The sequence below is a fragment of the Eleutherodactylus coqui genome, chromosome 6 (assembly GCF_035609145.1).
Source record: "Eleutherodactylus coqui strain aEleCoq1 chromosome 6, aEleCoq1.hap1, whole genome shotgun sequence".
NCBI classification, from domain to species: Eukaryota; Metazoa; Chordata; class Amphibia; order Anura; family Eleutherodactylidae; genus Eleutherodactylus; species Eleutherodactylus coqui.
In genome coordinates, this window is record NC_089842.1 from 178,309,112 (window position 1) to 178,324,760 (window position 15,649).

The 15,649-nt window shown below is 43.0% G+C and overlaps 1 protein-coding gene across 1 annotated transcript in view; it reads right to left on the reverse strand.

The window, feature by feature from the left end:
• Nucleotides 1-10,298: 10,298 nt before the first annotated feature.
• The window catches only part of EHD4 (EH domain containing 4), a 60,507-nt gene continuing 55,156 nt past the window's right edge, over nt 10,299-15,649 (reverse strand). Inside the window, exons 5-6 of the mRNA XM_066608324.1 lie at nt 15,221-15,385; nt 10,299-13,963 (exon numbers count right to left, since the gene is read on the reverse strand). Coding sequence (XP_066464421.1) covers nt 13,427-13,963; nt 15,221-15,385 — 702 coding nt within the window. The 3' untranslated portion in view covers nt 10,299-13,426. The remainder of the gene's footprint in view (nt 13,964-15,220; nt 15,386-15,649) is intronic.

Consider the following 15,649-nt stretch of genomic DNA (forward strand, 5'->3'; position numbering starts at 1 on the left):
GGCACAGGGTGAGTATGAAACACAGCTCCCTGGACTCCCCCCTTTCCATCACCTTTGAGCCCTAGAATTTAGTTTAGATTGTAAGGTTATGCAGATGTTGTCGGATTGCAACCTAGGGCCCCAGCACTGCGAGGCAATAGTGTTAACCGCTGAGCCACTGGACAACCACCACCTCCTCATAATTACTGGTGAAGGTTTGAGCCAAATCGAAATTCAGTGTAATGGCCAAACCGAACTTTTCAAAAGTTTGCTTATCTCTACCGTATTAGCAGATGAAACATATTCATTGTAATATCCTACAGAGCTGAGTCACATTATTACGACCAGCAGCTGACATCCAGAGTAACAGGCATGTGCCATACAGACAACAGCTAGACAGGCTGGGATTGACTCAATAAGGTGCTGGTAGGTTGGGTCAGGTATTTGGAACCATGCTGACTGCAGTGCATCCCACAGTTGCTGGAGGTGCATGGGGGAGAAGCCAAAGAGCAAAGACCATGGTTGGGGTAGTCCAATAGTGGCTAAATTGGGATCAAGTCTTAGGAATTAGGGGGCTAGGGAAGCACTTGGATGTCTTCGTCGTGCTCTTCCAACCACGGTCAGGTATTTATTTATAGGCATGTGACATGTTGCATTGCCTCGATGGAAGATCCCATCTGTCCCGTGGAAGACAAACAGCATGAACAGCATGAACAAACAGTACGTGATCTGCAAGGATGGATTCATAACCAAATCAGTTCAGAGCACCTTACACATGGAAGAGTGGGCCCAGAAAATGCCACTCAAAAAATTCCCCAGACCAGAATGTTGCTGCCGCCAGCTTTAGTTCTTCCAGCAATGGTTGCAGCACATTTGTTCTCTGAAGAAGCAGAAAACATGACTCATCGGAGAAGGCAACCGTTTGCCAATCAGCACTGGTCCAATTTCAATACTGCCATGTAAATTGAAGCTTTTTCTTCCGATGCACCTTTATTAGCATACGTGTAGTGACCATCCATCTGCTTCGGAGCCTGATACATGGTATGCTTCCACTGAACTGTTTTAGACAAACGTCTCGTAGCCCCGATTCATTTTCATGGTGAGCTGCTCCACTGTAGCATATCAGTATGCCCTCGCAAAACTTCATAGCGGACATTCACTTTTCATACCGTATTAAAGGCAAGTGGTGCGCTGCAGTTTCCACGTCAGTCATTCCCAATGGTGCGATTTGTCAACTTATAATACACTTTTATCACAAAGGCGTATGAACAGTTTACAAACTGCACTGTTTTGAGACATATTGCCACCTTTGACCTGAAAGCCAATAATCATCCCTTTTTACAATAAAGCCACTTTTATCCAAGACATCAACAAGTGATATGTGAGCAGACAACCTACCGCACACCTTCTCTACCCACCAAGCCAGCCCATGACATGTCATTTCCTTCATGGGCTACATGCTGCCAACATCGAAAACAAGAGGTAGTCATAGTAATGTGACTCATCTGTCTGATACACCATGAATTACTCATGGTTTTCAGGATCTAAGCTTTACTGCTTACTTTCAGAGGTGGCTCTACGCATTCTATATAATCATGCAGGTATAAGATATGCCTAGTGAATGATGTACAGCTGGAGTTAGCTTATTGTTGACTACCAGTGATATATGTGAACGAGACTAAAAGAAATTATTGAGTAACGGGATTTGTACTTTCCATTTCTCTAAAATTTTGCCGGTGTAGTTGCAATTCTATTCATAATAAAATGGGTGTATTCGGCAGATACCAGTCTGGGGGATCCCTGAAGACACCCTAATAGATGCATTTTTATCTCACTCTTCTCTATAGAAAAGCTTTTATTTAGATACAGTTGCAAGAAAAAAAGTAAGAGATCACTTTGAAAACATCTGGATATACTTGAAATAACTAGCGTATTTGGAGATTGCTAAGAAAATGTGCGCCGTTATCCAAGGCATAAGAATACACAAATGCAATATCAGTAAGACTGTTGTACTGTTGATGGACCATTCTTTCCTGCAAGCATGCCAGTACATCTGTATTTCTGTGGTGCCTATTGTGATCAATCGTCTTCAGGTCTTGCAAGTGCATCTTGATAATGTTAAAGAAACGGTCTAGGGGGATTAAAGAAACAGGTCTGCCATCCATAACATTATCTCAAATATGAAGAAAAAGAAATAAAATCTCAGCGCCTCCAAAGATATATAAAGTTATAAATATAAAGGTTGGTGAGTGAAAACTCACCTGGTGCACAGTGCGCTCCTAATTAAAGGAGCCACCGGCACCCGATATCCACGTTTGCCTTTAGAAAGATCCTGGTCTTCAATCCTGTGTCTGCAGGAGAGACGTCCCAGGGTGTAAAGCCTTCAGGCTTCCGATATCCAAAGCGGTATAAAGAAAATTATCTCAAATAGTTTGTATTTCGTTCATTGGTCAGAGAAAGAAATATTTCCAGAATTCTTCCAACAAATTTCCCCAAAACATAGAATGGTTGTAGGGGTCCAGTCAAGAGGCTCCCGATTAGATCCCTCTGGATTTCTATCTGTGGGATCATGCCAAGGCGCTTGTTTCCTCTGAGAAGATACAGAATGTTGCTCATCTGAAACACATAACTGTTGATGCTTGTGCTAGCATTCAGCTATTCAGTTTTGGAGTTCATCAGGAATGGGTAAAAAGGATAGGGTAAGCACTTGAACATGGCGGGCAGCATTTCAAACACATTCTGTAGAGATTGTGGTCAATTTTCTGATTTCACATGAAATCACTTTGTTAGCATGAGAAAAAATAAAATGATGCTAAAATAAAGTACAACACTGATTTTATGGTAAAATTCCCTGCCAGTTTGATATATTACACACCAACTTTCCCTTTGGAAAAAATTTGAATTAAATCCAAAATGTTGGCATTCAAAATGGCTGTCATGCTGGTCACAAGGTCTAACAGGTTTTCCCCTTCCCCCACAGCTTGTATGCAAAATTGGATTACTGTCTGCCAAATAGTTTTCATTCTATATGGATGTTTGCACACTTTTGAGACCGCCTGTACAGAGGTTTCCTGTTTGTTGTTCTCTGCTGAAACATTTGGGCCCAATTATGTTCCAGGGTCCATGCAACTGTAGCACCCTTTAGCCTCTTCCACACGGGTGACAGCGATATCGCCATGAGAAAATTGCAGCGATATCGCATCGGTGTTCTGTGCGATATTGCAGTGTGATATCACGATTTTCTGTCACTACAAAGTTGCACATGGGGCTACAAACTCGCGCAACTTTGTAGCGCTCTTTTGCTGGGATTTTTTGGGGGGGTTGAAATATAAGTCTTACTCTGACTAGAAGCCCTAGCTGCATTAAAAAAAATAGATTACCTAACAGCTATTGTCTGCTTCACCGCACGTCCTCTCTGCAGGTCCCTGGTACTTGTCTTTAGTCTTCAGGCAACGCTACCTGATCAGGGGTTTGAAAAACCCTGCCTCTAGGAAGAGCTGCCTCTGATTGGTTCTTGAGTGCCGCAGCTCAGCCAGCGCCAGATAAACCAATCACAGTCATTCAATGAAGTGATGTGTTGTCCGATACCCATGTCTAGTGGGCATGTCCGATTCTGGTCTGTAATATGGTCCATGTGAAAAAAAAAGCCTCTGTGAATAGTCCAACTGGCTATAATGAGCCTGTGTGCTGTCTGCAAAATACATTAACGGAAAATACTCCTGTGTGAATGGGCACTAAGTTGTATAAAATGATGCAAACCGTGTCCATTAATATGTCAGTTGTCTGTGTGTAGGCTTTAGATTTTCCTTACATTCACAAATTTGTGTTGCCCATAGCTATTTTAGTCTCCAATCTATTGAGGCTAAAAAGCAAGACACTTTTTAGCATAGGGTAGCTATGTGAAGCGATCGCCACCTAGTGTCTGTAAACCTCATAACGGCATCATCCTAAAAACAAAAGAAAGAAAACACTAGTTAGCAAACTGAACAGCAGCTAAGTTATTACTACCTCTAATACAAGGCATACAGAAGATATACTACTCAGTTCAGTTCACTTGCCTGGACGACGAGGGTCCGTAGCGCTGATCTAGAATGACCATGACCGAGAGCATTGTTCCATTGAGTGTAGATGTTGGAGGAGGTACCGTTGCCTATCTGTTGCACCCATGAGCGCCGCGAATGACCAGGAGGTCTCCGCCATCCGTCAGAGGGTCGCCTCTCGATTTTCCTAGCCAATACTATGGTTAGAGCACCGTGGGCCGGAACAGCTTCTGACAAGCGTGCAACATGACCAAAAAATGTGATTCGTCTCCTTATTGTTTCGGTGATTGACTGAAGCCCTGTGCAAGCCTGTATCTCACTGTTTCTGATGAAGTCAAACCAACGGAAACGGAGAACTGGCGTTGGCATCGTATGTGGAAGGACTTCAGACACTCAGTTGTTTGCGACAGCAAGGTCCAAATCTGAGCTGTACAATAATATTGACATTACACAGGTCTTAAAGGGGTTGTCCCGCGAAACAAAGTTGGGGTATACACTTCTGTATGGCCATATTAATGCACTTTGTAATGTACATTGTGCATTAATTATGAGCCATACAGAAGTTATTCACTTACCTGTTCCGTTGCTAGCGTCCTCGTCTCCATGGTGCCGTCTAATTTTCAGCGTCTAATCGCCCGAGTAGACGCGCTTGCACAGTCCGGTCTTCTCCCTTCTGAATGGGGCCGCTCGTGCCAGAGAGCTACTCCTCGTAGCTCCGCCCCGTCACGTGTGCCGATTCCAGCCAATCAGGAGGCTGGAATCGGCAATGGACCGCACAGAAGACCTGCGGTCCACCGAGGGTGAAGATCCCGGCGGCCATCTTCGCAAGGTAAGTAAGAAGTCACCGGAGCGCGGGGATTCGGGTAAGTACTATCCGGGTTTTTTTTTTTTAAACCCCTGCATTGGGTTTGTCTCGCGCCGAATGGGGGGGCTATTGAAAAAAAAAAACCTGTTTCGGCGCGGGACAACCCCTTTAAGTGTTATGTTCTGCCTACACCAGTTTTTCCAGGGACCTCATCACAGGGGCTGCCAGCGCTATTCACCGCAGGATGTCTGGAAGCGCCCTCCCATCTGTGTGCTAAACGGTTCTGAGGTACACAAACTCACTGACAGGGTCGACTCTCTGTCCGTTTAGGTCTAGGTCCAGAGGGATTGCACAAGCTCCTAAACCCTGCAGCTAGTTTTTTTTGTGGAGCCCAAGACAGGATGCCTCAGTATCAAATGGAGTTACAGTGAGTGTCTCAAGTTATTAGATGCGACGTCTAGGAGTCCAACATAGTCGGCGTAGTCCAGGTCTGTGAAGTGGTACTCTGGAAGCGTGACCCCATTACACTGGACAATACGCTGAAGAATCCAGTCCATGGCCCTGCAGAAGAGTGCGGGAGCCAAGACGCAAACTTTTCATACACCAGACGAAGTCTCAAAACTAGCAGAGGTTCAACTATTGATACGGACTTTGGCGGATGTGCCCTGATGCATGGCTTTTAGTAGGTTTAGAAGGGATGTGGGGACGCTGATGCCACGAAAGGCCTTCCAGAGGGCTTCTCTGTCAACCGAGTTGAATGTCGCCTTGAGATCGACATACGCAACAAGGAGCTGTCTGTTACATTCTCTGTGTATCTCTGAGAGGGGCCTAAGAGCAAGTATGGCATCCATGGTGGAGCAGCCTGCTGTGAAACCTAACTGCTAGAGTCTCCTCTTGGAGGTCAGGAGTGGTTGTATCCTTGAGAGTAGGTTGTGTGCGAAGATCTTGCCAGTAACCAAAAGGAGCATTATCCTTCTGTAGCTAGCGCTTGCAGTTTTTTGGCCCTTCCCTTGTACGGGGAGAGGATGCTGCCCTCCTTCCATTTAAAGGAGACTTTCCAACAGGACCAGACATGCAGAAATAGTTGATGTAGAGCAGTGCTTATCGGCCCAATTGCGCATTTCAGCAGTTCGGGTGGAATTCTATCTGAGCTGGTGGGGCATCCGTGTCTAAGTTTGGACGAAAAAAAGATTTGGTACCGTGTTAGCCAGTAGAGCGATGTGCGATTGTTCTCAGTAAGAGAAACCATGTAATCTTGTAGATATACCACCTTTTAATGGCTAACAAAAATATAAGAGGTTACAGCAAGCAAGCTTTCAGGGATATCGCCCCCTTTGTCAGGGTATTGAAAGGTATCATATCTACAAGATTACTTGGTTTCTCTCACTGAGAACAATTAAACATGTCTAAGTTTCTGACTAGTGGAACGGACCTCTTCCCGTGACGGAGCATCCGTAGACACAGAATTTTCATCCACAACAATGGATGCGAGGTCGAGGCATGGATTAGCGGATGAAAAGTCTTCTTAAGACGGGATTTCGCCTTCACTTCAAGGACCTGCATAGTGTCATCTGTTAGCCAGGACTGCCTACGGGGACACCGGTATCCGAGAACGGTCATTGGAGCTTCACAGATAGCGTCTCTTGTGACATTCCAAGCTGCCTCAGGTTCATCTATCTACTACTGCAGAGGAATATTTAGGTCTGCGTCATTGCCTTGCAACCTACAATGAAGAAAACGGACTCAAATACACTCTAAAACCCATCTACTTTCTTACTAATCCTACAAAAACGAGAGTGAATATTTTAGTAGATCCCAATTCAGAGTTGAAAAAAGACTTCCTAATCTAACCCCTGTTACAGTAATGGCCCTCTTACATGGGATGATTATCATTCAGAATCGTTCAAGCTCCCACGGGAATCTAAATGAATCAGCCCGTGTAAACACATGCAACGACTCAATGAGAATTGTCGGCCATTCAGTTTCTGCATTCAACAATGTGTTGTTTAGTGTAAATCACAGTCATTGAGTTTTGAAAGACTGTCTGCTTACTGTGAATAGAGGGGGTGGGGGGAAATGCCATGTATTATAGAAACACGTGCCTCAGCCTAATTTCACATGGGCAAGCGCTATATGAAGTTATCAATATCTACTGCTTGTCCAGGTGGCCTATAGTAAATGCCTACAACAGTGTCCTTTCTCTTATCTTATCCAAACAGTTTCTACAGAGCCATCATGCTCTGAAGCTTGAATCTCTGTGGAGATGTTTTCCTAACATAAAATGCAATACCTCCTCCCCTTTTTTTTTGGTCTTATAAATAAGTTGTATCCTTCAAGCCTTGTGTTCCAATCATGTGTATCATCCCACCCAGTTTCCGCGATGCCTATGACATATTTCTCTCCCGTATTAGGAGCTCCAATTCTCCTTGTTTGTTTCTCATGCTCTGCATTTGTGTAAAAACATCTTAGTTTGTGATCGGTGTCTCTTGCTCCTCTACTTGCCTTCTGAATTTTTTGTCTTTGTTCTTTCTTTTGACTTCTAATAGCTAGGGTCTCAAATGTATTCATTAGCTGTATATTTTTACCTGGCCTTTCACTTCCCTTCCCATATGGTTCTAGTTTATTATCCTATAGTAAACACACCCCAGCAATGTCTGAAGCACTGACAATAATTGCATCACCTGTGCAATACTGAGGAAATCCAGAAGACAGGACCTGTTGGGCTCTCCTGAGATCTAGAGTTGTGCTCCACCCCCCCCCCCCCCCCCCCCCGACATACACACATACACACACACACACACACACACACACACACACCACCACATTCTTACTTGAAAGGAGCTTTATGCAGTGGGAAGGTAAATCTTTGTTGACCACTTCTCCTGCCCCAAGTACCAGTTGAAATCAGTTTGCCATGTCTACTGTAAAAGTAACTTTTCTGCTGCGGTCTTCTGGAGAACCCAGAACCAGGTTGAAAGTAAGCTTGGAAAACAATGCACTAGACTTTGAATAGTCAGGCAATTCTAATAAAATCAGACATGAGCACGGCTCCACATATGCCAGATTATTAGACTTGCAGTGTAGTAAAGAAATAGGTTATTGATAAAAATAGTGTCTGAATAAACTTGTTACAGACCAGATTGAGTGGCTCTGCAAGACGGAAACGTGAATGAAAAGAAAAATTAAAAAAAAATTAAAAAAAAAAAAATCGGAACATTCAGGAAATATCTTTTATTTAGTAAATAAAGAGAAGGAACAAGTTAAAAATAAAATCAACATTATATTACTATGTGAAATTTACATAAAAATATGTGAACAAAGCAAATATAGTGATTTTTTTCATTAAAATGTAATACTTTATACAGGGCTATTCTAAAATCTTATGACAAGAACTGCAATCAAGATATTCTTCGGGTTTAGGTATATGTATTCTATTATAAAAGCGAGTTAGTGCATAGAAGGAAAAGGTGACCCCTAGTGGACAAGATAGGGTATAACAGACTTCAATAGGGATCAGTTACTTGTTTGCTGAATAGAGGACATGCATAGCATCCAATGGATACTGAATGTCCCAGGCTCAAAGAACTACATGAAAAACTGCCACAAAACCAGTGTATAAAACCAGCCTAAGATAAGTGACACCCGAACATATTCTGGCTACATTCATGCGTCCATAATATGGATGAGAGTCGCAGCCTGACCGCAGGTATCCTGACCTGAACTCGAGCATGATAGAATTCTATGATGCTTGGAGTTTGAGTAAGGAGACCCGCAGGCTGGGACACTCGTCAGAATCACGAACGCATAATTATGGCTGAATAACCTTGTGTGCCAGCAGCCTAAATAATCAGCTTTGTTTTACCAGTGTTGAGACATCCTCAATTGGTGTGGATCCAAGCAGCAAGGGTTCATTAATAGGTATTTCGGTCCGTGAATACGCAGTGTGATCATTGGCCGTAACACATTGTTGCCTTGCGTTTTCCTGCCAGTCGTTGTATGCACGTAAATATTCATGGTATTCACACAAGCAAGAAACGTATGAATTCCCTTGGATTTGCTGCAAAGATTTACTACATCTTAAAGAAGAAAACTAATCCTGTATGTTAAGAGTATATTTAGGAGTTCTTTGCATAGCAACATATATATGTACTGCATGGAGATACTTATTTAGTGGAATGGTCATTCGTTCTTAACAGAAGAGGAATGGATATTTTTTAACTATTTCATGCCATATTATAGATGGCCATTGATACTTTAGGCCATGTTCACACGTTCAGGATTCTGGTAGAATTTGGATGGAGATTGCTTTCATTATTGTCAGGATGGATCTGTGCACTGTGGATTTAGAGGTACGGTACATGTTTTCGTTATGGTTATGGATTACAGATTGAAAAGCTATGGAATAGCCTCATGTGTAAGCCCACATGTAAATCCGCTGGTACATCTGTGGCATAAGTCCAGGTTTTTACCTGTGGTTTCTTTGAAAAATCCACATTACATATGCCTATTGCAAATCTGACATGTGAACACAGCCTTAAACTGCTTTGACGGATTCTCACGGACTTCAATTATTGATGATCTATTCCCAGGATAGGTCATCAATAGTTGATCCCAGGGATCCGCTGCTCGGGACCCCCAGCAATCAGGTGTCATCTGGCCCGCCTTCAGTGTGGACAAAGCCGGAAGCAGAAAGCATTACCAATCCCAGATGTGGACAGAGTTTACTGATTCCAGCTCTGTTCACACTGACAGCGGGTTTCCAACAATCAACTATTGCGTACCTCAGAATAGTTCGCTAAAAATTAAGTCTCAGAAAACCCTTTTAGTCTATAAATACTTAGTAGGAAAACTTCTGGTGCGAATAGGAAAAATAAACGGAATAGATGCTGAACTATATTCATATAAGGCGCCGTTCACACTGACATCATGACTTCAGACTTTATAGATTCTATGATGGATCAGATGCTATAGAAAGAGCTTCATAGGGCTTAATCTGTTATCTGCACTGCAGAGAACATTACAGTACATGCTACACTATTCTGGAAAACTAATGGAATGTGCAAAGGGCCAAAGTTAGGGAATGGTGTCAATTCCAGTTATGAAAGTGACACTTTTTCAGGTGTCTATTTTTTTCCTTTTTTAAAGTGAACCTCTCGTTTCAGGACAAAATTTTCCCAGGACCGGAGGTGATTACCTGCAGTTAATTATTCTTCCCCGTCGTCCCTCTAATGCACCAGTTCTGGGCCCTGTTTTTGGCATCCAAGATGTCTGACAATCTTCAGACTATTCAATCTCCCACAACGCATTGTGTTAAGCTACTAATGCACTATATCTGCTCTCTAAATCGGCCAAAGCTACTCAAGTGATCAGCCATCTTGAAAGGCTTAAAACGGGGGGTCCAAAACTGGTGGATAGGAGAGGTGGGAAAGAAGAACAATTGCAAGTTACATAACCCCTGCCCCCCCCCCCCCCCCCCCCGCTCCTCTTGGTCCAGGACAGAATTTTGTTCTAAAACTGGAGGGTCACCTTAAACATAAGCACAGATGACATTGAAAGGAAGTACATATTAGTGTGCATGCTTTACAAAGTACAGTATGTGTGCATTACAGAAATTACAATGGCGGTTGACACATTTTTCGTCTTTTTAAAAATATACATAAAATCTATTATTCACTGAAGGTCACCTCTATGGACACAGATGAAACTAATCTGCACATGTCTTCACTCTCATTTCTTATAGTCCGTGTAAACTATTACATACTAAAAAGATACATTTTCATAATGGGTCACAGAGTGATTGCTGCAGCCTGATGTAATGCCAAGTGCCAAGTGCACTGAATGCCAAGTCCAAAAAGAAAGCTGCACCAATTACATAGCACTTGTGACCCCAGAGAAGTAGAATGCACAGGTCTGTACAGATTGGTCAGTTGCATTTATGGAGTGTTTGATGAAGTCCACATGACTAGCAAAAACAGCAAAATATTAAAAAACGTTAAAGAAAATGTAGATGACACTTCTAGGATACTACATCCCCTCACATCCAATCGCTACGTTTCTGTAGAAAGCCTGCAACAATATAACAATACTTTGTAACAAAGTAAAAGGCAATGGGTGTGATTGGTCCCTATTGATGGGTCCCACTAAATTGCTAATACAAAATATTAAAAGCAGAATGTAACCAAATAAGGCAAATGGCACAAATATCGATACAGATTTAACAAAGCAAAATAACACATTTGCTATCAACATGGTGCGGTGCCTACTGTGAGGGCACCAAGGAAAATACAAAAAGTTGCTTCCAGTTCAAGTCAGGAAATTCCAGTTAAATCTGTTATCCAGCCTTTTAGCATTCATAACCTATCCTTGGGTTAGCCATCACTATTAGCTCAATCAGGGTCAGACTCCTAACAGCATCCCTAATTAGCCGCTAGTTTGAAGTTGCACCCCCGCTCATTCACGCACTGCAGCCTTTTGAATGTTTGCCTTGCTTTCAGGGAGGGTCATACTTGCAAATCCCGTACTTTTCATAGCAGTGGTACAAGGTATTACTGCGTTGTATCATTCACATGAATGAGTGCCACAGTCCTTTCAAAGCAGCAGACTGACCGAAGTGCCAAGAAGTCGGACACCCATTGATCTAAGATTGATGGTCTACCCTAAAGAGAGGTCATCCTTTTAAAAGGCTGGATAACCCCTTTAAATTTGTAGTTTCTGCAACAAACATATTAGAATACTATTAACCCTTTAAATGTAGCATCAATATAAAAAAAGATCAAGTATTATACAAAATAATCTGCTTTTGGGATATCTATGAAAGGGAATCATTCCGCAGTCTAAGGCAGTAGTAATAAAACAAAAAGCCCTTCAGTAAATCTATAATCATCTGTATAGAGGACATGTAAACTCTGATGCTCAAGTAATGCACATAATCCTGACTTTACAGCAAGTAAGAATCAACTCCATGCAAAGTGTCACTCTTGCGCCACAAAAAATACAAGCAGGAAAAATATACTTGCAGTTGTAAAATTTTCTGCCGGCCGCCTCCTGAATATAAGGCAAGTCAGCTGTCTAATCTCTTCATCCTTGGGCACCTACCACTCTCACCCTAGGGCTATCCAGCCATGCTGGGAACTCTGAATATGTACAACATGGCAGAAATTATTGTAGAGTTTTCCGTGGCAAAAACTACAGCTTTTTGCAGTTTTTTTTTTAAACGCAGATCCACGTGCAGAATTTTCCCTGTCACTGGGCAAAATCCACAATATCAGAAAGCATACAGACACCTGTGAAACCAAACAAGAATAGAACATGCAGTCATTTTTTTCACTTGGATCAATATGTGTGAAAAAAAACGATGTGTGAATTGCCTTATTGGCTCTCATGGGTTGATGTGCGGTCAGTGGAATACACAGACAGCACACAGATGTTAAACATTAATATGTGAACAAGGCCTTAGAGGGGTTTCTGAGATGTTTTCTTTAAAATAAACCACCTTATACTCCCCTCTGTGATGTGTTGCTTACAGGTTGCAGCAGCCTATATATGGGAAATCACAGGCTGCTGCAGCCTGTAGGCATGTCGCAGCTGAGAAGCAGAGCCACCAGTGGAGACGGGCAGGAAAGGGCAAGTATGAGCTGGTTGGTTATTTTTACACGTGAGAGACCAGATTTTACAGAAAAGATTTATCTTGGAAACCCCTTTAACAGAGAAGCCCTCAACGTTTCCACTTCCACTGTGAAGAATACTTGATACTGAAGCTAAATCTGCCTGTTATACTGATGTACCACTGTGACCATGGAAAATAAGAAGGATATCTGAATACTTTCAAAGTGGTCAGAAAGAAACCAGATACACTAAACGATGTAGTAAAAAAGTTTAAGGGATATATGCAAAAAAAAAGAGAATATGATATCTGCCTGCTTTGTGTTATCAAAAACTGGAGATATACATTAGAGTGGATCTACTTTATCTCCCATTGTACCCTCTCTGATGGTAGCATTGAATAGGGGGGAGAGATACGGTTTTCTGCAAATAGGATTCAGCATTTTCTCCCAAAAAGTTGTTGAAATGCTGCCATTGGCTCAAAGCATGCCAGTCCTGCATCCCGCATCCACATGGAGGGACCAAAAGCTTTTCTTGCAGAACACACAAAGCAGTCAATGACTCTGTATGGGAATCTATCCTTAGCGAGGAGATCTGACAGACGCACATGACTTCACCTATAATTCATACCCTCTACATTGGACACTTACTATCATCATTAATACAGTCACATGTAAAGCTAACTCAAACAAGGCGTTCTGTACAAACTTGGTGACAATAAGTAGGCCCTCACTGCATTCACAATATAGATCACGATCTCATACAGCGGTAATAAAATGATCAAAAGCTGAAGTAGTTTCCAGTGTGTAAACAGAAGTATGAATACAGCATACAAAAAGCGCATTTACTTCTACAGACATAGATTTAAGCAGAAAAGCCCAAATGTTGAGACTATCTTTTACGAGTATGTTAATCTCAATTCCCAAGTCTATCTAGGCAGGGGTCCTCTGGCCGTCACAAGAGAGATTATGCTTTACTCCTATCCAGAAGGCAAGGTTCTTCATTCAGAGTTCTCGACAGGCTTCCTTTGAGATGGTGGCACAAGGTGGGGAGGTAAATCGTTGGGCAACTCGTAGCCCTCCAGCTTGATCTTAATGAGATGCTTTGCCAAAGCAAATTCTTCTTCATCCAGCATACCATCCTTGTCATTATCTGCGAGTTTCCAGATTTTCCCTAAAACACTGTTTGGCAGTTTTGAATTCACCATCTCTCTCTTGGCATTGACTCCAGAAATCTTGCCATTGATTGGAGATAATGTATAAAACAGCTCATCATAAACTGGTTTATCTTTGGCTACCACCCATTCATCATCATCGGCTCCTTCACCAGCTCCTTCTCCATAACCTTGGCCAAAAGGACCTTCCATGGTGCCTTCAAAGGCTCCACCATGGACCATCTGTGTGGGCATGCTGCTCTCTTCTTCTCTAATCATACTCATAAGTGGGGCGATTTTATTAGCCAACATGTTGTCTACACCCTCTATTAGCTTAGGCTTCAGTGTATGGAATTTCGAAAAGTCGTACATCTCGAGTTGTTGCTGAGGAAAACAATAAGAAATATTCAACAGGATTATACATTTATAATCTATTAAAGGGTTGCACCAGAATTACAAGTTAAAGGGGTTGTCCCGCGCCGAAACGGGTTTTTTCTTTTTAAACCCCCCCCCGTTCGGCGCGAGACAACCCCCGATGCAGGGGTTAAAAAAACCACCCGCACAGCGCTTACCTGAATCCCGGCGGTCCGGCGTCTTCATACTCACCTGCTGAAGATGGCCGCCGGGATCCTCTGTCTCCATGGACCGCAGGGCTTCTGTGCGGTCCATTGCCGATTCCAGCCTCCTGATTGGCTGGAATCGGCACGTGACGGGGCGGAGCTACACGGAGCTACACGGAGCCCCATTCAGAAAAGAAGAAGACCCGGACTGCGCAAGCGCGGCTAATTTGGCCATCGGAGGGCGAAAATTAGTCGGCACCATGGAGACGAGGACGCCAGCAACGGAGCAGGTAAGTATAAAACTTTTTATAACTTCTGTATGGCTCATAATTAATGCACAATGTACATTACAAAGTGCATTATTATGGCCATGCAGAAGTGTATAGACCCACTTGCTGCCTCGGGACAACCCCTTTAACCTCTATGCTGTGGATAGGGAATGACTTGCTAATCGGTGGGGGTCCTGTTCCCATCCCCCCCACCCCCCTCTTCTCATCAGACGAAGACAATTCTTACACCCTCAATGAAGTCACATTGAATGGAGTGCTAGCAGAGCATGAAAGGTTACCGCTCCATTCATTCTTATGGGGCTGACAGAAATACACGAGTACTTGCCACTAGGCTATCTCTCTAGCAGCCCCATTGAAAATGAATGGAGCAGCACTACGCTTGTGCAACCAGTGCTGGGGTGCAGCAAGCCCGCAGTGAGGATGACGACGGGGATGCTGGCCTCCTATTGTCAGGATTGGTGGGCGTTTCAGTGGTGAGAGCCCCACTGATCAGCAAGTTATCTCCTATCTTTATTATCATAAATGACTACAATGCATAATGCTATTTATTTTGCCAATAAGTCCACTAGTTAGGACTTTCAAGCAATGGGTTTTCTAACCTTTCATAAATGAATCAATAGCCATAATAGTTTTTGGACAACTGTTCCAGCTATACAGATGGTACTCAAAGACATTGAAGCAAATGATCAATAGCATATAAAAGGCTAAAAAGGCCATAATCCTCGGACTGGAGCTGGTATCCGTGGCCGGAGTAGGATGGAAAAGGACAGTAAAGTAGTCAAAGACATTACCTGCATTTTCTTAACCTCAGGAAAGTCTCCAGGGGAAATCTGATGCTCTCTCTGAATCTGCAGGAAGATCTCAGGCAGCTTGCTTATTAGCTCCTTCTTCTTGGTGTCCTTCCCAAACATTGCAGGCATCTCTTTCTTCAGGTGGCTTATGATGTAGGCATGAACCTGCGGATGGGAATACATTGAGGTGGTCAATACTACATGTACAACCAGAAAAATTAATTAGATCCCATTTCCAAAAGTACGGTCTGACCTTCCTGCAGGTTGTTCAAATAACCACTGGAGGGAGCACCATCACCAAGAAAGACTGGTGTCTACATATAACAGGGGCGTCAAACTCATTTTCACCGAGGGCCACATCAGGCTTATGGTGAACTTCAAAGGGCCGATTGTAAGACAGTATAGTAAGGACTCGTTCACACAAGTGTA